At 44.9% G+C, this 23,479-nt stretch overlaps 2 protein-coding genes across 7 annotated transcripts in view; both read left to right on the forward strand.

Annotated features, from left to right (window-relative positions):
- si:dkey-177p2.18 (phospholipase B1, membrane-associated) overlaps nt 1-10,147 on the forward strand; it is a 31,856-nt gene extending 21,709 nt beyond the window's left edge. The window contains exons 8-16 of the mRNA XM_056295433.1: nt 4,031-4,082; nt 4,194-4,274; nt 4,654-4,719; nt 4,839-4,930; nt 5,041-5,122; nt 5,908-6,009; nt 8,937-9,032; nt 9,332-9,403; nt 9,601-10,147. Of these exons, the coding sequence (XP_056151408.1) occupies nt 4,031-4,082; nt 4,194-4,274; nt 4,654-4,719; nt 4,839-4,930; nt 5,041-5,122; nt 5,908-6,009; nt 8,937-9,032; nt 9,332-9,403; nt 9,601-9,720 (763 nt within the window). The 3' untranslated portion in view covers nt 9,721-10,147. The remainder of the gene's footprint in view (nt 1-4,030; nt 4,083-4,193; nt 4,275-4,653; nt 4,720-4,838; nt 4,931-5,040; nt 5,123-5,907; nt 6,010-8,936; nt 9,033-9,331; nt 9,404-9,600) is intronic.
- Nucleotides 10,148-13,200: 3,053 nt separating this feature from the next.
- The window catches only part of larp1b (La ribonucleoprotein 1B), a 40,100-nt gene continuing 29,821 nt past the window's right edge, over nt 13,201-23,479 (forward strand). For 3 of the 6 annotated variants that reach the window (XM_056295252.1, XM_056295254.1, XM_056295253.1), the window contains exons 1-7: nt 13,201-13,977; nt 15,416-15,477; nt 18,315-18,371; nt 19,036-19,261; nt 19,997-20,167; nt 22,591-22,716; nt 23,038-23,191. In XM_056295252.1, coding sequence (XP_056151227.1) covers nt 13,596-13,977; nt 15,416-15,477; nt 18,315-18,371; nt 19,036-19,261; nt 19,997-20,167; nt 22,591-22,716; nt 23,038-23,191 — 1,178 coding nt within the window. In that variant the 5' untranslated portion in view covers nt 13,201-13,595. The remainder of the gene's footprint in view (nt 13,978-15,415; nt 15,478-18,314; nt 18,372-19,035; nt 19,262-19,996; nt 20,168-22,590; nt 22,717-23,037; nt 23,192-23,479) is intronic. The other 3 variants (XM_056295256.1, XM_056295257.1, XM_056295255.1) reach the window with 2 other exon arrangements.

Here is a 23,479-nt window from a genome sequence, read left to right on the forward strand (position 1 = left end):
CGGTCAGGCCTCCTACAGCAGGCCACTCATCAAGCTCTGTCAAATTGTCCACGGCACTGCTTGGTTACACAGGGTCAGCGCTGCCACCACATCAACACCTCTCATGGACCACCCTCAACAGAGGGACAGCCAAAAGCATAATCCTTATCATCCTAACTAAGAACCGAAAGTGGAAAAAGAGTAACCACACCAAATTAAATACAGAGTGTGACAACCACCAACCTTAACAGAGGGACACCCGGCATTGGACAGCAATACTGTCCTCTTGTGAGCGCAGGGATAAATAGGGTCAGTGGGGGAGGGACAACCCAGGAGAGAGAAGTGGCACTGTATTACACACTTGAGATCAGAATCAGATTTATTGGCCATGGAAGTTTGCACACACGTGGAATTTGACTCCAGTTTTTTGGCTCTCACAGTGTACTTAACAGAATAACAACACAACAATCTTCAGATATATACACAAGGATTTACTATATACAGGAGAAATAAAAGGCAGCAAAGTGCAGTGGTGCAGTGAATATATCAGAGATGCTGAAATAAATGTTAGCAGGTTACTTACATGCCTGAGGTAGATGGACATGACAGGGTGTACCAGTATACGTAAAATGTACATTATATACACAATGGTTGGATTTATTTGACAATGTTAAGCGGTTATTTGAATGACAGCCCACGGAAAGAAACTGTTTTTATATCTGGTTGTTTTGGTGTACAGTGTTCTGTAGCGCCTACCAGAGGGGAGGGTTGGAACAGGTTGTGACTAGGGTGCGATGGGTCTGCAGGGATGTTGCCTGCCCATTTTCTGACTCTGGAGGTGTATATATCCTGAATGGAGGGCAGGTTGGCAGCAATGATTTTCTCTGCAGACTTAACTGTCCGTTGTAGTCTGCCCCTGCCCTGTTTGGTGGCCGATCCAAATCAGACGGTGATGGATGTGCAGAGAACAGACTGGATTATTGCAGAGTAGAACGGAATCAGCAGTTCCTGAGGCAGGTTGAACTTCCTGAGCTGACGGAGAAAGCACGTCCTCTGGTGGGCCTTTTTGATGATTGTGTCCATGTTGGATGTCGCCTTAGGTCCTGGAGGATTGTGGAACCCAGAAATCCACAGGTTTTCACCGCAGACACCATGCTGTTGGGTATGGGGGGAGGCAGTGTTGGGGGGTGGGGGCTCCTCCGGAAGTCCACTGTCATCGCCACTGTTTTGGGTGTGTTCAGCTCCAGGTTGTTATAGCCGCACCAGAGGGCCAGCTGATCAACCTCCCATCTTTATGCAGACCTGTCACCATCCCGGATAAGGCCAATGATGGTTGTATCATCCGCAAACTTCAAGAGTTTAACAGACTGGTCACTTGAGGTACAGTCATTTGTGTAGAGGGAGAAGAGTAGAGGGGAGAGCACACATCCCTGGGGGGTGTCAGTGCTGATTGTCTGGGTGCTGGATGTGATTTTCCCCAGCCTCACCTGCTGCCTCTTCTCTGTCAGGAAGTTTTTAATCCACTGGCAGGTGGGGGCTGGTACAGTGAGCTGGGTGAGTTTGAAGTGGAGCATATCTGGGATGATGGTGTTGAATGCTGAGCTGAAGTCCACAAACAGGACCCTTGCGTGTGTCCCTGGAGAGTCGAGGTGTTGGAAGATGTATAGTGCAATCCCATGTTGACTGCATCCTCCACTGACCTGTTTGCTTGGTAGGCAAATTGCAGGGGTCGAGCAGGGGGCCTGTGATTTCCTTCAGGTGGGCCAACACCAGTCTCGAAGGATTTCATGACCGCAGACATTAGGGCTACGGGCCTGTAGTCATTTAATCCAGTGACACGGAGTTTCATGGGGACCGGGATTATAGTGGAGCTCTTGAAGCAGGAGGGGACTTCACACAGCTCCAGTGATCTGTTGAAGATCAGTGTGAAAATGGGGGCCAGCTGGTCAGCACAGACTTACAGACAGGAGGGTGACACGCCATCCAGGCCTGGTGCCTTCCTGGTCTTCTGTCTCTGGAAGAGCTGGCACACGTCCTCAACACAGATACTGAGTGGGAGTGGGGCGTTCGGTGGGGAGGGAGAAGGGCTGGCAGGGGGTGCAGTTCTGTGTTTTTTGCCACTCTGATCTCCTTGTGAGTGTATTTCTGGCTTTGTTGTACCGGATCCTGTCTCCGCACCTGTAGGCTTCTTCTTTGGCCTGCCTGAATTTAGCTGTGAACCAGGGCTTATTGTTGTTAAAGGTACAGAAGGTTTTGTTGGGCACACACATGTCCTCACAAAAGCTGATGTAAGATGTCACAGTGTCAGTAAGTTCATCCAGGTCTGTAGATGCAGCCTCAAAGACACTCCAGTCAGTGCAGTCAAGGCAGGCCTGGTGCTCCAGTTTTGACTCGTTGGTCATTTCCTCACAGTTTTAACCACAGGCTTTGCAGATTTTAGTTTCTACCTGTAGGTTGGGATAAGATGAACCAGACAGTGATCAGAGGCCCAGGGCTGCATGGGGGACAAAGCGATAGGCGTCCTTTAATATTGTGTAGCAGTGATCCAGAGTGTTTTTGTCCGTAGTGGGACATTTAACATGCTGTCTGTATTTTGGCAGTTCGTGGCTGAGGTTTGCTCTGTTAAAATCCCCTTATGATAATGAGTAGGGTGTCTGGATATTTGCACTCCATGTTTGTAATTTGATCAGGCAGGTGTTTTAACGCCTCTTTAACACAGGCCTGGGGTGGGATATAGACACCAACCAGAATAAATGTTAAAAATTGCCCCGGTGAATAAAATGCTTTACAGTCAATGAAAAAGGTCTCTAAGTGAGGGCTGCATGATTTCTTCAACACTGTGACATCCGTACACCAACCTTCATTTATGTAGACGCATATGCCCCCCCCCCGCCCCCGATAGCTCCGTATCGTGGTCCGCCCGGAGGAGTTGGATCTGTGGCAGATGAAGTGTACTGTCCGTGATATGCTCACTAAGCGAGGTTTCAGTGAGGCACAGGGCAGCAGATCTGGAAAAGTCCCACATTTTTTTCCGTTTAGAAGGAGCAGTCCATCCATCCTGTTGGCCAGAGAGCAGACATTCACCAGGTGGACTGACGGGGGCGCAGTTCTAAATCCCCACTGTTGCGGTTTAACAAGTGGGCTGGCTTGCTTACCCCTTCGGTGTCCCCACCGAAGGCCACACAGAGCTGCTGCCACCCCCCTCCCCCCCAGCTAAAAACTCGTGAAGACTTTCGTTAAAACGTTCAGTTAAAGCGGGTAAAAAAGTCTGTTCAGGTTGTCCAGTGGACAGTTGGAGCCTTAAAGGTTCTTCCCTGCTGTGTGTGATCAGTGAGCGGGCGCTAGAAACTAATTAAATACACAAAAAACAGAAAAAGTACAAGAAGAGACCGCAGCGTCTCACCTCTGGCTTGGTCGGGCGGCCCTACAGACACAATGGGCTGTGTCTGCGGATGGGAAGCCAGATGTGGATATGCGTCCTAGTTGCTGCACTAGCACCTCCTCTGGTCTGGTCGGGACGCCGGTTCAGGGGTGGGGGAGGGACTGGGGGGAATAGCGTGATCCACCCACGCGCGACGTCCCCCTGGCGAAACTCCTCGCTGTCAGGTGAAAAGAAGCGGCTGGCGACTCCACATGTATTGGAGGAGGCATGTGGTAGTCTGCAGCCCTCCCCGGATCAGCGGAGGGGGTGGAGCAGTGACCGGGACTGCTCGGAAGAGTGGGGTAAATGCCAAGTACAACTGGAAAGGAAAAGGGGGGCGGGGAATCCAAAAAATCCACACAAAAAAAGAGACTCAGAACTGAGGCTACCATCCGCGGCGTCGTCTTGATTCAGATGATTCTTGATTGAAATGAGATGAAGTGTGATTACACTACACGAGCAGCAAGAGTTTATATTCAGTGACTCATGAGGGATCAGTATTCTTCCCATGTGCCAAAGCTCAGTCCTAGGCCCAAAATACAGTTATTTGATTAGGGAATGTAAAACAAGGACCTTTAGCCTCTCAATGTTTGTTGATGTGTGTGAGAGAGACTATTTTCCTTTTTGCAGGAATGTCTCTGACCAGATAAGACACATGATTGACACGCTCAAATCCTACCCTGTAAGCTACACAGCCTCTTGTTCTACTTCACTCATCCCAGCCTGTACTTTTTATCAGGAAGCCCTTTTCCTCACAGTGTTCATACGCAAACTAACCACGCGTTCTTTCCAGGGTCTGAACTTCCAAGAGGACTGGAAGTTGGTGACCATGCTCATCGGCATGAACGACATCTGTGATTATTGTAAAAATGAAGTAAGTTAAATATCTTCTTTTTTCCCTAAAAAGGTGACACTGCCACATCCAGTTCAGTCCCATTAAAGGGATTAAGTAATAAATGAAGCGCTGTTGAAAAGAAATTCATATAGTTGTATGTTTGCTGGCGTGAAATCAAAGCATATTGTAAGTCAATATCAGTGACTGATGTTTCGGAGGAGACTGATGCTTAAAAATGACTTTCGTTCTCTTTGTGCGGACAGATTTGTCCGAAATTTTTACTGAGTATCACCCTATGAAATTCAAGTAATTTCTTTTTTTTTTAAACTGAAATACATGTGTAGTGTTTGGAGGAATTCACTCCTGTTCCCTCATTTAACTGACAACAAAATGGTCCCTCTACCTGAAACGTCCACAGACACGGTTCTCCCCCGACAACTTCATCCGCTACATGACGGAGGCTCTGGACATGATGATGAGTGAGGTGAGATTTGGTTACACTTCATAATTCAACATCAAGCTAACATCTAAAACAAAACAGACAAAATCAGAAGGAAAGGGGAATCAGATTTCACCAAAATAACCCGGTCCTCGGTGTCCAAGGTCCCCAGGATAATTGTGAACGTGGTGCAGATCCTTCCCATGAAACCGCTGCGGGAGGTCACGAGACCCACTCTTGGGTGTCTGCTTCAGAGGTTGGCTATCTGTCTATTCTCTTGTGCATGTTCAGGTCATCTGCATATTCATTCATATTTCCCATGTTTATGGAGCCACAAGACCAAGTCATGCGGTTTCCTGTTCCCAGGAAGTTCTGCTCGTGCCTGGTCCGACCTAAAGAGAACTCCACCGAACTGAAGGAGCTGATAGAGATTAACCTTGAATTCCAGGTGTGTGTCTCCGTGTGCACGTGTATATGTGTGTGCGTGTGTTTTTGTGTGAGTGTGTATGAGAGAGAGCTAGACCAATGGAGAGGGGTTTTTTTGGGGGGGGGGGGTTTTCTCCCCAATGGTACGTGGCCATTTACCCCACTATTCCGAGCCGTCCCGGTCTCTGCTGCACCCCCTCTGCCGATCCGGGGAGGGCTGCAGACTACCACATGCCTCCTCCAATGCATGTGGAGTCACCAGCCACTTCTTTTCACCTGACAGTGAGGAGTTTCGCCAGGGGGACATAGCGCATGGGAGGATCACGCTATTCCCTCCGGTGCCCCGACCGACCAGAGGAGACGCTAGTGCAGCGACCAGGACACATACCCACATCTGGCTTCCGACCTGCAGACACAGCCAGTTGTCGTGTCTGCAGGGACGCCCGACCAAGCCGGAAGTAACACGGGGATTCGAACCAGGATCCCCGTGTTGGTGGGCAACAGAATAGACCGCTACGCTACCTGGACAGGTTTTTATTTATTTATATATATATATAAAAAGTGAGTGCATTTCAGTGTAGTGTGGGTGCTTGTCTGTGAGTGTGTGCTTTTATAGGTGTGTGTACATGTGTATACACAGCATGTGTATACACAGCAAATGTGTATACACAGCAAAATAATTGTGACAATTTGTGTATGTGTGTGTGTGTGTCTCTGCTTGTGTGTGATGAACACAACCAGGTTCCGTGCTCAGAAATGAAATAAACTATTTCCTCTTTCTCTCCACTTACATTTTCTTCTCCGTAGAGGAGACTGGAGGATCTGCTGCACAGTGATCGTTTCCTCAAGAAGGACTTCGCGGTGGTTCTGCAGCCATATTTAAAGAATGCAGGTCCACCAAGGCTCGCTGTGAGTCTCAAACACACACACACACACACACACACACACACACACACACACAAACACACACAATTGTATCTGGTGTTATAAAAATTTGCAGTTATTTGCTCTGCCATGTTTTTTTTCAAGCTCTTTACTTTTATCTGTATTCGTCAAAGCTATTATCTCATATCTCTTTACTGTCCTCTGTACAGTATGTTGTGATGAAACTTTTGAAATGTTGCATTCATAAATTTGACATAAGTTCCTTTCAAGGTCTAATTCAGTGTGAGTTTTTTAAACCCACGCCCATGTTTGAATTATTCATGAAATCAAGGCAGTCAAATCATTTTCATGGTAAGGGTAGTCCATTAGAGCGAAGAGACATCCAAATCTAATCAAATACAATCAAATCAAATACAATCCAGGTGGCATGCCAGTCTATTCTGTTGCCTACCAACATAGGGATCGCCAGTTCGAATCCCGGCGTTACCGCCGGCTTGGTCGGGCGTCCCTACAGACACAATTGGCCGTGTCTGCGGGTGGAAAGCTGGATGTAGGTATGTGTCCTGGTCGCTGTACTAGGGCCTCCTCTGGTTGGTCGGGGCGCCTGTTCAGGGGGGGGGGGAATAGCGTGATCCTCCCACGTGCGACGTCCCCCTGGTGAAACTCCTCACTGTCAGGTGAAAAGAAGCAGCTGGCGACTCCACATGTATCGGAGGAGGCATGTGGTAGTCTGCAGCCCTCCCTGGATCGGCAGAGGGGGTGGAGCAGCGACCGGGACAGCTCGGCAGAGTGGGGTCATTGGCCGGTTACAACTGGGGATAAAAATTTTGTGTGATGATTAAGGGTCAAGGGGAGCAAAGCACCAACTGAAATTCATGGTAATGTGAAACCTTACTTTGCAATAAAACCAGATTCTGATTCTGTATCCAAGGAACATTAATACAATTATGAATAACACCAAAGATGCCAAGAATTGGAAGAGGTCACAGAATAACAGATCATTCTGTGAATGATGCACCTCTGTAAGGTGGCAGTGTATTTCCACACCAATCTGATGCTCATCCTCTAGTTTCTTATTCCGGTGTTCTCTATGTTTTGGGATAGGATTTTTTTCTCACTTCCACTTTAACCCGTTAATTTGAATATGGTGCATCTCCATTTTCAATGGTGTGTATTTTATGAATGAATGAAACCTTCATTGCTTTACACAAAGACCATAGAAGAATATAAAGAAAAACACCAAAAACTATACATGACAGCATATAACAAAGCATAAATATCATTTTAATATCATAATTTTTATCTCATAATTTTTATGATATTAAAAATATCATAAAAAGCATCATAAAAAGCATCATTGCTGAAATCAGCAAAGGATATCAAGTCCAAGAAGTACCAGGAAGTGCCAAAATTCAGACCATGTCATCAGAGCTTGTTAAGCAGCCGACTGCTGCATGGTACAAAGGATGTGATGCCTCTTGCAGTCCAAATCCTGGGCATGCTATACCTTCGCCCTGAAGGTCAAAGTGCGTATTCAGACCATAGAGGATGCAGTGGATCTGCAATGCTCTTGTGAGCTAAATTCATGGCGTACTGGTCTGTCATGTATGTAATACTGCACATTGTTTCCCCGGTTACCTTGCCACCCAATTTAACAACCCGCTAATTTTATCATTGTACAATTATCCTGATGACTTACACAGTCACTGGTATACGATATGAACAGCAAAGGTGAGAGGTCACAACCTTGTAGTACCCCGGTCTGAGTGCTGATGATGGATGACTGTCCTCCATGTTGCTCATCAGTAAGAAAGTTGTATATCCATCTTATGAGGCTATGATTCACACCCATGCTACTCAGCTTCACTGTCAAGAGATCTGCCTGGACAGTATGAAAGGCAGAAGAGCAATCCGCAAACAGTATGTGCACATAAGCTGATGGGATTTCCAGATGTTTATAAACTTGGTTCAGAAGCATTACTGTTGCATCCCCCACACCCCTCCTTGCTCTATATGCAAGCTGTAAAGCATCAGTCTGACCATTGGTATCAGACTTTAAGTGAGATAGAATAATTCACTCGAAACATTTCATAACTACTGAAGTTAAAGCTACCGGTCTAAAATCATTTAATTAAGAGTGATTTGTCTTTTTAGGTAGAGGAATTTTTTTTTCTCTCCCTTTTTCTCCCGAATTGTACCCGTCCAATTACCCCACTCTTCCGAGCTGCCCCGATTGCTGCTCCACCCCCTCTGCTGATCTGGGGATGGCTGCAGACGACTGACTACATACTTCCTTCGATACATGTGGAGTTGCCAGCCGCTTCTTTTCACCTGAGAGTGAGGAGTTTCACCGAGAGGACGTAACATGTGGGAGGATCACGCCATTCCCCCCAGTTCCCCCTCCCCCCGAACAGGCGCCCCGACCGACCAGAGGAGGCGCTAGTGCAGTGACCAGGACACATACCCACATCCGGCTTCCCACCCGCAGACACAGCCACTTGTGTCTGTAGGGACGCCTGACCAAGCCGGAGGTAACACGGGGATTCGAACCGGCGAGTCCCGTGTTGGTAGGCAATAGAATAGACTGCCACGCTACCCGGACGCCCCCTAGAGGAATTATTTTAGACATTTTCCATGATCTCTAAATTATTTGTAAGTTCAGTGATGCTTGAAAGAGTTTAGTGAATACAGGATTTAACTGCTCACAACCCTTCTGTACCCATCCATTCTATCAGGACTGATGGATTTCCCAGTATTTACTCTTTTTTTTAACTGTTTTTGCTGCACATGTACTGCTGTAAAAGTAAAATTTGGTTGCATTAACGCCTTCAGTACTCTGTAATTGTCTGATAACTCTTCACGTCCTTCGGATTCTGGGAAGACAGTGTTCGTATCTCCAGACAAATCTGAAATCAGCCTCAGATCAGATCTGATAGTTGTCTGTCCTTCAGGATGGATCCATTGACCTGAGCTTCTTCGCGGCTGACTGCTTTCACTTCACTGTCAAGGGACACGAGGAACTGGCAAAAGGACTGTGGAACAACATGGTGAGTTCCTAACCACAGGTTTACATAGAATACAAAAACTGCCCACTGTGGATTTACATTGTAGATAATGGATTTATTCTCTCGGGTCTATTGTCTCTACCAGGTCTTCTGTTGAGCTGTCTAAAGGGACAGCTAAAGACCTTAACTGTGAAATATGAGATTCTGTTTCTTTTTCACCAGTGTGAACATACAGAAGAGGGTGTGCCAATGATGTCATCTGATAAATTCTTAATCAATGAAGAAATGCACATTGGGTTTTTTTGAACTATCCATAACTTACTGATATTAATTCTCTTCAGTTCCAACCGATTGGAGGCAAGGAGATGATAAAGACCTTTTCAGAGCCTGTAAAACTCATCTGTCCATCCAAGGTATAGAGTCACTCGCTTGTTAAAAGATTCCTTTATCAATATCTTGACCAGAACACATTTCATTAAACTGAACTGAACAGCATCCATTTGAACTGCACTGCTTCACAGCTATTTCATTAGGAATTTAACTCGGCTGATTTCCACTTTAACTGAACTGAGTGGTGTCTTTTCTTGTATTTTCGTGGAACATTATATAGGATCACCCCTACATCTACACACGAAAGCAGCCTGTGTCCTCCGGCCCAGCAGTGACCCGACTCTCCATGATGGCGCTAACGCTGTTTCTGTCTTTGTCTGTGTTGAATGGACCTCTGTAGCTCACAGGGTTGATGCAAAACTAAAAGGACTCAGAATTTGGGGTTTCTACAGCGATCACCTGTGATGAAAAACTCTATACTGTAAGTATGTATTGTTGTACTGGAGGGCCTTTTGGATAATAATAATGTCTACCATATGTACCATGTTACACTTGGTTGATATGAATCACCAGCACACATGCCAATATTGGTTATCGAAAAGCCACTCCATAGGTTTTGGGACTGAAATAATAATAATAATCACAAGTAGTACTTTAGAATTCATGATAAAGCCTCAGAAACCTTGGACTTGAACTTCAGAACAATATAAGATTTTGATAATAGTATATTGAGTAATATAACTTTGCTTTAAATCAATATTACCGGTATTCAGTGTGATTAAAATATTTTCTTCAAACGTTCTATAGTAATTAATATTTTCTGACTCACTGTTGTTCATTTAACAAGCAAATAAGTCTTTGAGATTTTCAAACTTTGCGACCTAGCAGCCACTCACTGTCATCCCCACTGATCAGTTCTTTTTTTGCTGCGTTGCTGTCACCCTCCCCTTCATATAAACAACTTAAATTAGGCAGGATGTATTCAGTTTCCTTGAGAGATTACATCAAATACACTACCAAGGTTGATTTTGAGTCCTTCTGTGTGCAAGTGTATGACGGAACATTGAATATCACCGACTTTGTGAGGTCTCAAAGCTAAAACAGTGGATCAGATAAGTCCTGCCATGAAGACGAAGGAAATGCCTGTGAAAACTTAAAGACGTAGTTGTTGGGCTGTAAATATGGTACGACCCACACACTACCAAGATCAGGCCGTCCTAACAAACTGAACAACCAGACAGAAGGGCCAGTTGTCAGAGAAGTGACTTAGAGACCCACTGCAATGCTCACAGAGTTGTGGAGCTCATTGGCTGAAATGGGCCAAACTGTCCAGAGATCAACAGTCTCTTCAGTACTTCACAGATTTGGCTTCTTTGGCATAGTTGCTAAAAGGAAGCCACTTCTGAGAAAAGCCAATATCAAATCATGTCACATCAGAGGCTTGCAACAAACTATGTAAGTTGAGTCTTCTGGAAGAAGATTTTGTGGTCAGAAGAGACTTCATTAGAGTTCCTTCAAACAGAAGCAAAGTGCCATGTTTGGCACATATTAAGCACAGCCTGGCAGCACGGTAGAGCAGTGTTTAGCGTGCTTGCCTCACAGCAAGAAGGTTCTGGGTTCAAGCCCCGGGGTAGTCCAACCTTGGAGGTCATCCCAGGTCGTCCCCTGTGTGAAGTTTGCATGTTCTCCTCATGTCTGCGTGGGGTTCCTCCCGGGGCTCCGGTTTCCTCCCACAATCCAAAGACATGTAGGTCAGGTGAATTGGCCATACTAAAATGTCCCTAGGTGTGAATGTGTCAGCGCTGTGATGGACTGGCGGCCTGTCCAGGGTGTCTCCGCGGCTGCCGCCCAGTGACTGCTGGGATAGGCACCAGCATCCCGAGACCCTAAGTTGGACAAGCAGTTTGGTTAACGGATGGATGGATAAACACAGCCCAACACCCAGGTAACAGTAGGTGTGTGGGGTGTGGCAGCATCATGCTATGGGTTACTTCTTACTGGGATAACTGGGAAGCTTGGTTCCATGAAGGGCAACATGATGGATGGAGGAGTCAAGTACAGGAAAAGCCACAAGTAAAACCTGTTCCAGTCAGAAAGACATTGGCGTTTAGGGTGAAGACAAAAGATTCAACAGGGCATTTACCCAGAACCAGTAAAAACTAAGTTATGGCTTAAAAGAGCGGGTTAATTTGAAATCGCCAAGCAGAAACCTTGACTTAGACCCCATTGAAAATGTGTCACATGACCTTAAAGTTGCTGTCCACTGACACTGTGTAATTTAGCAGAGCTGGAGCAAATCTGCACAGAGGAATGGGCAAAATTTGAAAAATCCACAACTTCAAATCTCAAGCAGACATACCCAAGAAAACTCACAGCTGTAATCTTGAAGAAAAAAAAGTTGATGCATAAAATTGTTTCGCTTCATAGTCGGTGGATCTATTTTGTTAAATGAAGGGTAAAAAAATATTCTAATGCATTAAAATTTGGAGGCAACAGGAACAAAATGTGAGGCATTGTACATTTGTCTGTTGGCTTGGAAACTTCCCTTATGTGAAGCATTGTTGTAATGTTTTTTTCTCAGGGCACAAGACTACTTCTCTGGGTTACTCAGTTGACCTACTGGGCAAAAAGTACACAGTAGTTTGTATGCTTCAAAACTGACACCTCTCTATTAATTCCAGCTTTGACTAAATAATAAAAGTCAATCCAGTTCTTCAGATTGAATTTTCTTACAACACAGCTGCTACCCCCTCCTCAACTGATTTTCATGACTGATGCAATTTTGTATTCTTTGATATACCCATCATATTCTTCACATATCTTATAATTCCATTATAATTCTGTTATCCTCTTTCAATGCTGTATTCTGTAAATTGTGTACACAACATCCATTGCACTTCTGTTGCTCTCCCTGAGGATTCTCCCCGAGGTTTCTTCCTATTTTTTCTCCCTGTTAAAGGATTTTTTTAGGGAGTTGTGCCTTATCTGATGCGAGGGTCTAAGGATGGGATGTTGTATTGCTGTAAAGCCCACTGAGGCAAATTTGTAATAATGAGCTATACAAATCAAACTGACTTGACTAAAAGTCCCCAGTTCTGTGTGTATGTGTGTGTGTGTGTGTGTGTGTGTGTGTGTGTGTGTGTGTGTGTGTGTGTATATATATATACTATATATAGCTGATGATTGCTTATGGCATGAAACAGGTTTGTACTGTCTCAAAGAATTTACTTGAATTACTGGGTTATATATATATATATATATATATATATATATATATATATATATATATATGTGTGTGTGTATGTATGTGTGTATGTATGTATAGCGTTTTTCCCCCCCGGAAACCATCAATGGTGTTGATGAAAGTGCTCAGCAAATGAGGAGCGGAATATTAAGACAGATGTAGGAAAAAAACTTTAATTCATATGAGCTAAAGTTTTTTTCCTACATCTATTTTACACACACACACACACACGTTTTATGTTGTCCCATGTTAGCTGCCCCCCTTGTTAAATTCCTTGTCGGACTGTTTTTCAATGACTCCTTACCATTTACTACCGATTTCGATTCTTGTGACCCTGATAATGCGTCGGTGTGTTTCAAAATAAAGAATGTCAAAGTTAATGTTCCCCGGAAGTGCGGTATCACTCCGTAGGTTTCAGTATGAAGCCTAAATGAAAAGCGAGCGGCGTCTGAGGGCCACGTCAGTTTCTAGCGCCGTCCACTGTCGACTGTTTTTCCTTGCGTTGACACTTGGCGTCCACGGGGGGCAGCAGAAGCGCTGTTTACAGCGCCGTGAGCAGCAGCCTCCACGAGTAGTTACTTTCTCTGTCAAGTGGCTAACGTGGAGTTGAAGTCGGGCGGTACGGAGGAGGTCGTTACAGTAGTTTTTTTTTTTTTAAGAAAGTGATCGAAACAAATTTCGCGTCACTCGTTCGCCCGGCGGTCCACTTAACGCCTTGAAGCGACTTACTTGTTGATATGACACAACCGATCGGGCAGGCGAGAAGTACCATTTAGCTTGGCTCGCTACAGCAGTCTCTTCGGCTCGCTGGCTCCTGCATGGTAGCTAGCTAGCTAACGTTAGCTGCAGAAGCTACTTGGCTAGCTGGCTAGCGAGGTCCAGCCCCAAAAAAAAAAAAAAAAGTTGTTGGCCACAAGTCGCTGTTGTTGTCACCCCGTGCTTTTCGGTATTATTTTTTTCCCTGGAGTTTAAGAACAAGGACCAAAATCCACACTGGATTTAAAGTCGCGTCGGGTCGGGAAACCAGCAGGATGTCCACCGAGGTTGAGTGTAAGGTTAACTCAGGTTTGACAGCGATCGGCTCGGTTGGGGGAGAGAAGCACCAAAACAAGGCTGAAGAGGCTCGGCTGCAGAAATCGGATCGAGACCGAGAGGAGCAGCCCCAGAAGAAGACGGAACAACATCCCGACGCCCCGAGTGCCGACGCGACCAAGAGCCCGACGGACCTGCACAAGAAATGCAAGGAAAACGACAAAGAAAACGACCAAAGCGCACAAAGCGGCAACGTTGACTCGGCTGAAGCGGTGACGCAAAAAATGGTTGAAGCGCCTGTGCCGAAGGAGAACCCGTGGACTAAGAGGACCACGGGTAGAACCTCCAGCAGCGCCATGAACCAGAGCACTCATGAGAAAGGTGAGGTCTGTCGGGGCGACGAGACTTTTAACTCGAGTCAAGCTATTTACGACGTGCACCACTGGCGTCGCCGTCCAGCCTGCCCCGCTCGTCTGACGTGACACCCCGTAACGCAACTCAGACACGCTGCGCTGCCTGACAGCCTCGCCGACCCGAGAAGTTGCGCCGGTGTCCGGCCAAGTCGCATTGAGCGAAACCGATAAAACGCAGATGTCAGCGCAGTGAAACGGGGCTGATGGTGGCTCGCCGTGCCCCATCCCCCCCACCTCCTCCTCTCTCATGTTCGGGTTACGCTGGAGCACGTGGGGACTGCTGACAAGGGCTACTTCGTTAGCCGGATGCTACTAGCGGCTAGCATCGCCCAACCGGTCCGCCGTATGGGGAAAGGGCTGAATCCGCGTCCATGGCCGATGGCTTAAGAAACGCCGCTTAAGGGTGACATCGGCATGGACGTGGAATGCGAAACCCGCGAGAGGCTTACTGCCGACCCCCCCTTGACTGCGAGCGAAAACAGCTAGCTAACGCGCGCGGCTCGAGCCGGAGACACGTTTTTGCACGCGTCCAATGGCCTCGCCGCCTGCAATTCCTCCCACCGACCACCTGACTGAGCAGATACGCGCAAGGCTGGTGGAGGTTGGAAGGGGCAGGTGTGGACTGTCAGCGTTTTAAATGTTTTAAAAGCCAACATCTTAAGTTGTCTGTGCTGCTAATCCTTTTTGTTAGGGGACTCTCCTTGGCAACATAAGCCCAAATTCTTAATTGCCTCAATGCCATTTAGGCTGCATGGGAAAATTAGGCTTGATTGAATTGTGTGTGTGTGTGTGTGTGTGTGTGTTGGAGCAGAGAAAGGGGAGGACAGCTATATTGGTAGTGTGAAGCTCTGGTGAGCACACAGGCGTCGTTTTACAGCCATACTGTACAATCACTGATGTGGGTGTATGTCTCCAGGGTTAGTCAGGCCTACACCCATTCATGCAGAAGCTTGGGGTCCTCCTCTCCCTCTCTCTTATCAAGCCGACCATCCTCTGTGGAGTGATAGGGACTGTCAAGCCCCAGTGGGCCACTCCCAGACTACGGGAGCAGCTGCCTGTAGAAACTTTGCGGCACACTTCCACCGGCTTGACAAAAACTCCCTGGACTAGTTCTGTAGCTCAAAGCCAGGGCTGCTGGTGGGGGAGGGAGAATATTAATGCATACTGTATTTGACGGGGAATCCTGATACTGCACAGATGCACAATGGCATACGAAGTGTAGATGACTTAGTAGTTCATAGGTGATCGGGGTTTCCCGGGACAGGCACTTGCTTTTATTTTTGGTGTTGTGGTTCCCTGACAGACGAGCCGCTGAGCCCATTTTCTGCAAAAGGCTGCATTTCTTGAATTTAAGGCCTGTCTTTCTGCCATGACGTCATATTCGTTTGTTAACTTCATATCCACAGATCAGCAGAGCCCTCTCAAAGTTGTCCGCGCCGGCAAGCCCAGGACAAGAAAATCCAGCAAGGTAATGGGACTTCCCATGGTGGGCTTGAAAACATCCCCAAACCTGCTATATTGTCGAGTCTTTAGTAATGACTAATGCATGTGCTAATTAATTAATTAGTTGGTCAAGTTAGATGCACATTTGCAAATAGTAGTGGGCAGCCCTTTTGACACGAACATAAAAAACATGCGCATTTCTAGTCTGGTTTGGGGGTTTATGTCTCAGCAAATTCAGGAATTTGCCATGTTTAAGATTTTCTTTCACTTGCTCTCGTTTTTTAAACAGAATGTCTGACTTTGTCAAATGATTTTCAAAAACATCACATTTTTCTTGTTTTGCCCGCATTACACTGCGGTATGGGAAATTAACATCTGCTACCAGCCCCCAGCCAAATAATGTGTAGTTGAAGCCGTGGCAGATCATTTTGTGAATCCCCGCTGTGAGGATCAAAGTTTCATGTTTCACAGGGAGCCACCCAGTATTCGGAGGCTGTGTTGCTGTCTGAAAAAAAAAATCTACATAGCTGGTGAATTCATGAAAATGGCAATTCCTGGGTGTTCTGGGGATCTACCAACCGCTTTGGCTAACGGTGGGAAAAAAAAATCGTTTCCTTCCCCTTAGGTGTTAAAATATGAAAATAGAAAGAATTTGTGTGCCAAAGATTATATCTATTTTTACATAACACTTACATTTGTCATTACAAATTTAAGATAGCTTTTGAAAATGGTTGGGGGGGGGGAGAAGCACATTTCTCACTTTACGATTAATATACCTTGCCATATCTGTGTCAGTGTTGTGTATTTTTAGATTGTTTTTAACTGAATTCGGCCCAGCGTTTGGTTGTCAAAAGGGGTATTTAAGAATACGCTTGGAAAAGTCATTGCATTAGTGGGCTAGCTAAGTAAACATGACAGCGTCGGTTAGCTTAGCGATTCTCACCAGGGGCCTCATGTATCAATCGTTACTATGGGCAAATTTTTGTGCGTACACACCCATGGAATTTTGTGGCCCTCAGGATTGTCTGACAGTCAGCAGAAAAGCATGATGCTTATTTGTAATTCCTTCCTCCTAACAACTGTTGTGTCTACCTCTTGCAACGAGCCATCACCCAGGCCTGCAAAGACATCAGTATTAGCCAGTCTGTCTAAATCCAGGGGTTACCCAGGTTCTACGCTGGTCTCTGAGACAAACTTCAGAGCTAAAAACAAATCCCATGGGTGTGTGAGAACAAATTTGCCCATAGTAACGATTGATACATGAGGCACCGGGTCACTGTTGCTGCTCTGCTGTATATCAGCTACAGCGCAATAACAAAGGGTCGCTAACGTGATAAATGCTGTGATGGCTGCGCGTCCCTGACTGAAATGCAAACTATAAACCCTCGAAAGTTTGTGGCACCGTGGTATTGGACATTAAAGTCTGACTGCCTTTCTTTCGATTTTACCATTTGAAATATTATAGCTTTTAACTAATTAGATAGTGGTGCTATGATGTCCATATATGGGCGTATAAGATGGATCGAACGCCATTAAAGCCATGGCAGATTTAATGAACATGAAATTGGATTTCTTATTAATAAGGGTGTGTCTTTGAATGACAAAAACTCGAAAGGAGAGATTCGTCTGTGATTTAATCTATACCTTTATTACCGTAGCAGAGGCAGAATCTATGAAAACCTAATCTGTACTTCAGTGGTATTTCAGTTGCATGTGTACCTTATGTGTAAATGAGCAGTTAACTGAAATCAACGTTGACGTTGTTGTTTTGGTAGTGATGTGACGTTGTGGTCACTGCAGAGAACAGCCCCAGACAAACTTAAGCAGTTACATTATCTGTTCACGGTTTTAATGAGTATCATCCGTTCACAGAAGCAGTAATCGTCCGAGCAAACTGCTGGTCTGGTCACTCCCCAAATCAGATTTTGCTGACACTGTTAACACACAAAGCATTACGATGACGTCATGATGGGAATTCTGAGTGTTGTGGATATATCGCAGCCAAAATGTGCATATGAGTGGTCTGATCTATTTGTTTGTAAATCAGGTGTAAAAATAGTCACCGTTGACCGATGCTGTGCAGTTAAAAATGAAAAAGGATTAAAAACTCCCAACCATTCAAAACGGGAACAGACGGTGAAGACTGGCTAATAAACAAACCGCATTGAGTTTCAAGGTTTAAGGCCTAATTGACTTTTTTTTTTAAGTCTTGGCATAAGACAGTTGTTGACAAAAATAGAGGACATCATCATGTTAAACTGCATGATCAGATTTTAAAAAAAATGCTTAACATTGAAATTTAGATATAATGAAAGATTTTCTCCAAGTTGAAGCTGAATCTCTGCCCCAGGGACTCTGCGCAGGAATGAAACACGTAGTTCAGAAGGCCAACTGAAACATTACCCTCACATTTACTGGGGGTGGGGGGGGGGTCTCTAGAAATGGCAGTGGTCAGTATCACAGTTACCTTTATTTCTAAGCGATAATGCGCAGTATTTCAAGTCCTTGTCTCCAACCTTGATCTCGTATCAGCCAGTACAACCCGCAAGCGGATAGCAGCCTGTGACTGCAGGGTGTGTTTATCAGGTTATGTGTGCCTGTGGACACACTCCACACCACCACTGGTTGTTTATATTGTCTCCACAGGCAGAACGCCGACCTACATTTTGAGGTTGTTTTTTTTTGGACCCAGGTGGTTTCAAAAAGAAGAGCGCTCATCCTTATTAGGAAAATGTGTACTTTAGTTTGTTTTTAAGGGTGAATGACTTGGAGAACCAGGGACCAAGTTGAGGAACATTGATTTGTTGTGTACTTTTGGTTTTCATGTGCTGTTTCTGTCTCTTTTTTTTTTCATCCTTGCAGTCGAGTGATTTCAGCGATATCACGAACTGGCCAACACCAGGTGAACTGGCTAAAGAGGTAGGGTATCTTTTCTTGCAAGTGTGTGTGTGTTTGTGTTCGTGTGTGACGGCGGCTGGTTTGGATGGTCGCACCCTTTTTAAAGGGACAATCAGCTAGCAGGCGTCCACATTGTTCTTGCTATTATGGCCAGATTAAGATCTTTTTTGGTTTTGTTCACTAGATGGAGCACTAGCTTTGTCTGTCATTGGGGCTTAATGTTCCATGCAGAGTGCAGCTCTCTGTAGACCTGCAAGAGCTTCAGTATGGTCTGTAATGGAGTAAAATGGAAAGTTTCTTAGTTTGATCTAATGTAGTACCACTATCGTTCTTGATTAAAACCAACTTAACTATAAATCACTTTGATTTAAGAAATTATCATTTTTTTGTCTCTCCTTTTCTGTGTTTTAATCACCAAGGAGCATGATCAGAATTATGCTTTTTTTTCCACATGTGTTTTCAAAATGGGCCAATAAACCTTTTCTTTTTCTTGTTAGCGTTTGCTTCCCAAGGCAGTAGGATGCAGCAAATATGTCAGTACAATTAAGGAACAAATTGTTTTCACAGGGGTATGGTATTTATTATATATATATGTGTGTGTGTGTATGTATATATATATATATATATATATATATATATATATATATATATATATAGAGGGTTTTAACCACTCTCCCTGTCCCAGCAACAGCAGAATGTTCTCAACGCCGATGGGAAGAAGCCTCCCCACTCACGTAGAGACAAGGAGAGGAAGAGGGAGCGAGTGGAGAAACGGCCTGAAAGCGACCGCAATGGGAGCGAGAGCAAGGAAAACCAGGAGGCCCAGCCGGACCCCCTGGAAGACCTGCCCAAGGACGGGGAGCCCGACGTTGGACAGGACTCAAAGAGCGCTGCCCTGAAAAAGAGAGGAGGTGAGGGGGAGCCACATTACCCACCGGGTGAATAATATTGGATCGCATCCCCTTAAATGACATGGGCCACTATGACAGATTGACTGATTGATCCACTGATAAATTACACAACTGATTTTAACGGCCTCGGCTCTTGTTGCGCTCAATTAATGCAGATTTCTATCTTTTGATTGCTTGGTGTTGTGTAGCAAGGGCATGCGAATAACTGCATTGATCATGAGTTGACATCGCTGGTTGGTGCAAATTGATGCATGTCGTTTGACCCCTGCTGTGATAGTGAACCTTATATGTTGCACTATTCCAGTTCACTCTTCTCCCATAACGTGCACACAAGGTGACACAGAGATGCAATACACAGCGTCTTAAAGACCACAGAGGCTAGTCAAAGTAGTATGCCACTGTAGACCTCCTGTGGCCCAGAGCAAAGCTCAAACTCGACATCCACCATCTGGAAAGTAAAAACTGCTATTAAAACAAGAGAGGTAGTGCAAAGTGTGAACAGATTATGGTAATTATGAAGGTGTAATTGGTAGTTACAAGTTTTTGAAAATTTTTAGCACTCTCACTGGATTCATTGTATTTACTCTCTGTAGTGTGCTCATGCCAGCGGTTCCAATTATATATCGTAGAAATATTGTTCAGTGAATTTATATAATTTTTTTCAACATGGATATGTAGCATTTGGAAAAAGGACTCTTCAAGTGCTTGCTGTTTTCGGTGTGCAATCATCGCTAGGTAACAAACGTAAGTGGGTTTCCCTGCCGCTGGAGGAAGTGGGCCATGATGCCGGCGGTGCCGAGACGTCATCGGGCCCGCGCTCGGACACAGAGCACAGCCACCAGTCACCTGACCCCACATCGCCCAATCACACGCTCCATAGTAACAGGGCGCATGATAGCGGCAGGAGTAAGTTTTCCACTAGCTCACTGTTCTGTGTTCCCTGGATTTTAATCTCACCCACCCTCTGCTGTGCTTCCTAACGCGCACGCATGCGTTTGATGTTTGGTGTTGTGTTCTCATGACGTGTTTCTACTTGATGTTTGGTTGCCTCATCTTCCTAACTGCCATCTATCAAGCCCTTAAACCATGCGAGAGCATAATTTCCACATAGTGGAGAAGTCCTTCTTATTTTCTTGTACTAAAATGCAGCATTATAGCTCAAAACATCTAATAATGGCACAAATCACGCAAACGCTCATTATCAACCTTTAATTGCAATCTCATAATGTCCATCCATCCATCCATCCATCCATTATCCAAACCTCTCAGGGTCACGGGGATGCTGGAGCCTGTCGTATAATGTCAAGGTTATAATTTTCAGCCTTGGTCTTTGCCGTCAGTCTACTCATTAAACCTTTGCCCACACCTCAAAGTCGCATCAAGTTTCCTGTTTTGGCATTATTTATCCGTCTTGAGTAACCGGTTTGTTTTTCCGAGGAGGGGAACAGAATTTGCTCCCTTTTCTGTCTTTTGGGCATCAGACCAGTGGTTCCCCTCTTCCCTTTGCTGACTAGAGAATCACCGATCCACTTTTTTTCAGTCCAGATCCGATTCTGATACTTTGGATATCTGCCGATACCGACACTGATACCAGAGCTCTTCTTTCTTGAATATTATTTGTATCAAGAGCTCTTTTTTTCTTGAATGTTGTTGTGTGTAAGGTTGCATGAGGCTATAGTAAACCACACAGCACTTATTAAAAGAGCAAAAAATATACAAAAATGCATTAAATGTAATCCAAAAGCAATTTGTTTTAACTGTTGTTCAAGAAGGCTTCACATACAAACAGGGGTAGGAGTGCAAATTGCGATGGCAACTCCTTTAATGTTTTGTAAAACTTGGAACAAATCAAGTGCACAGCCATGCATAAAAACATGAGAACTGCTGCATGTCTTTGTAGAACTGTTTAATTACTGCTTCATTAATTTGTGCCACAGTATTTTGGCTGTGGGCTTTAAAGTGCATTATTACATATTTATAATTCATAGAAACATCAGACTGGGATCTGGATCGGTATGGCAGGGCTCCAGACTAACGTTTCCATACCGGCACATGGTTTAGTTGTACCCCCGCCCTGTTTTTTTCTTCTTGAGTTGTCTTAATTTGCATACTCTAGTTTTGCATTGATGTGAAGATTGACAGTGACTCAAAACTCGATATTTTCAAAACATTTTAATCTGAATATTAAGTTTGAATTTGATATTAAGATCTGAATTTTGTTACCGGGAGTTCCTCTTTCGCTATGTTATAGCCATCGTTGAACTTGTTGACCATTTTATTCTCCTCTGTTGAGCGATTACTCTCATCTAATCGCTGAAAAGTAGTTGGGAGGGGCTCTGTGTTTTGGGTCATCCGTCGGTCCCTGCAGGTTTTGTTTCTTACTGACGTTGTGCGACTTCAAAGTTTCAAGCTTAAACTGTGTTGACCCGGTAACAAGTTTATAGTTGCCTTCAATGGACGAACCATATTGACTACAGTACACACACCGCATAGCTTTCCCCTCATACTGTTCGTACTGAACAGGTGCCCCAATCAACCAGAGGAGGTGCTAGTGCAGCGACCAGGACACGTACCCATATCCGGCTTCCTATCCGCAGACATGGCCAATTGTGTCTTTAGAGACAGCCGACCAAGCCGGACGTAACACAGAGATTCGAACCGGAGAGCCCCGTGTTGCTAGGCAATGGAATAGACCACTACGCTACTCTGACGCCCCAAAAGTAGTACATTTTCTTCTTTACAGGCTCAGTCGGTCTCTCCCGGCCTGCACTTTCATCATCAGTGGTGTCTGAGTCGGAACCTGTCGTTGGCTCTCCCTCCTTACCAGCATCCTCCTCTCTCCTCATTTTGCTTTTTAAAATAATTGGCTATAGACTGCTTCATTTTTGGAACATGGTAACAGCTAAATGGATGGTTGCCTAATTTGCCAGGTGTGCCAGTGTAATTCATCGTTCGCGCACTCGCATAAATGCAACCACGTGAAATTTTAACTTGCACACCCAAAAAATGGTCACTTATGCGACCATTTTGGTCACAGTCTGGAGCCCTGGTACATTGTGGATCGGTAACGTTACTCCGATATCCGATGAGTGAATTACGTCAGTATCGGCACCCGATACCGATATTGGATCGGATTGGTCCCAACTCTATTGCTCACCATTACATATCGCGTTGTTTCTGAATCTGTCTTTCATATGAGCTTATGCTTCTCTCACAAAAGTCTATCTGTCTTTTTAGGACCCCCACCCTATAGGGCTCATAGACCTGTAGTTGGGAATTAGATAGTTTTCAAGATTTTGTCCTACTGTTTTATTTTCTTGGTCTGTAAGGTTGGAGAAGAGAGGCACGGGAGTATGGGGACGATACTGCCAGCGTGCGCAGTGATGGTGGGAGCATCCGTGGAAGTCTCCGGGGCCGTGGAAAAGGCCGTGGCCGCGGGAGAGGTCGTGGACGAGGTAACTTGGGGGTGGAGGGGGGCAACATATACACCTTTAGTATACCTGGGAAATGTAGTTAATGTTCTCTTTATTTGAACCTTATTTATAAGAGGAATGTGAAGGTCTGTGGTAATTTCACAGTGGTCAGTGTTCCCCCTTTCTCAGCTACAAAAAAAACTTGATGATGGCTGGTTACCAATTACAAAGTGTCTTAGGGTAGACAGACTAACCAAGGGTTGACTCGCTTGTGGTTTATGACTGTTTTCAATCTTGACAGTATTTTTATTCATTTTTTTCTCCCCTCATTTTTTTGTTTTTTACTTTTTACTGTTTGTTCAGGTCGCTATGATTACTCTCAGAGCTACAGGGACTCTGATGTTCAGGTCCCTGCAGAGTACGGTACCAACATGGTTTATTACTACGATGACGGCAGCAAGGTCCAGATGTACACAGTGGACGAGAAACTCCTCAAGGAATACATCAAACGTCAAATGTGAGGATTTAGATACGATTGCAGTGTGTTTTGACACCACCCAACTAAAGTTACTCAAGGTGTTCTGTGTGCAGGTATGAGTCATCAAAAACATCGGAGTAAAAAAAAAAAAAAAGAAAGTTGGAAACATTGGAGTAAAAACAAAGGTTGGCCAGAATTATTTTCTTAACCATGAATCACAAAGCACAAATTCATATCTGTTCTTTCACATCTTGTTAATGCTCAGTCTTACTTATCTACATTATAGGAAGCTTATTCCCTGTCACAAGCTTACTTTTTTTTTAAGCT

The sequence above is a fragment of the Lampris incognitus genome, chromosome 16 (assembly GCF_029633865.1).
Source record: "Lampris incognitus isolate fLamInc1 chromosome 16, fLamInc1.hap2, whole genome shotgun sequence".
NCBI classification, from domain to species: domain Eukaryota; kingdom Metazoa; phylum Chordata; class Actinopteri; order Lampriformes; family Lampridae; genus Lampris; species Lampris incognitus.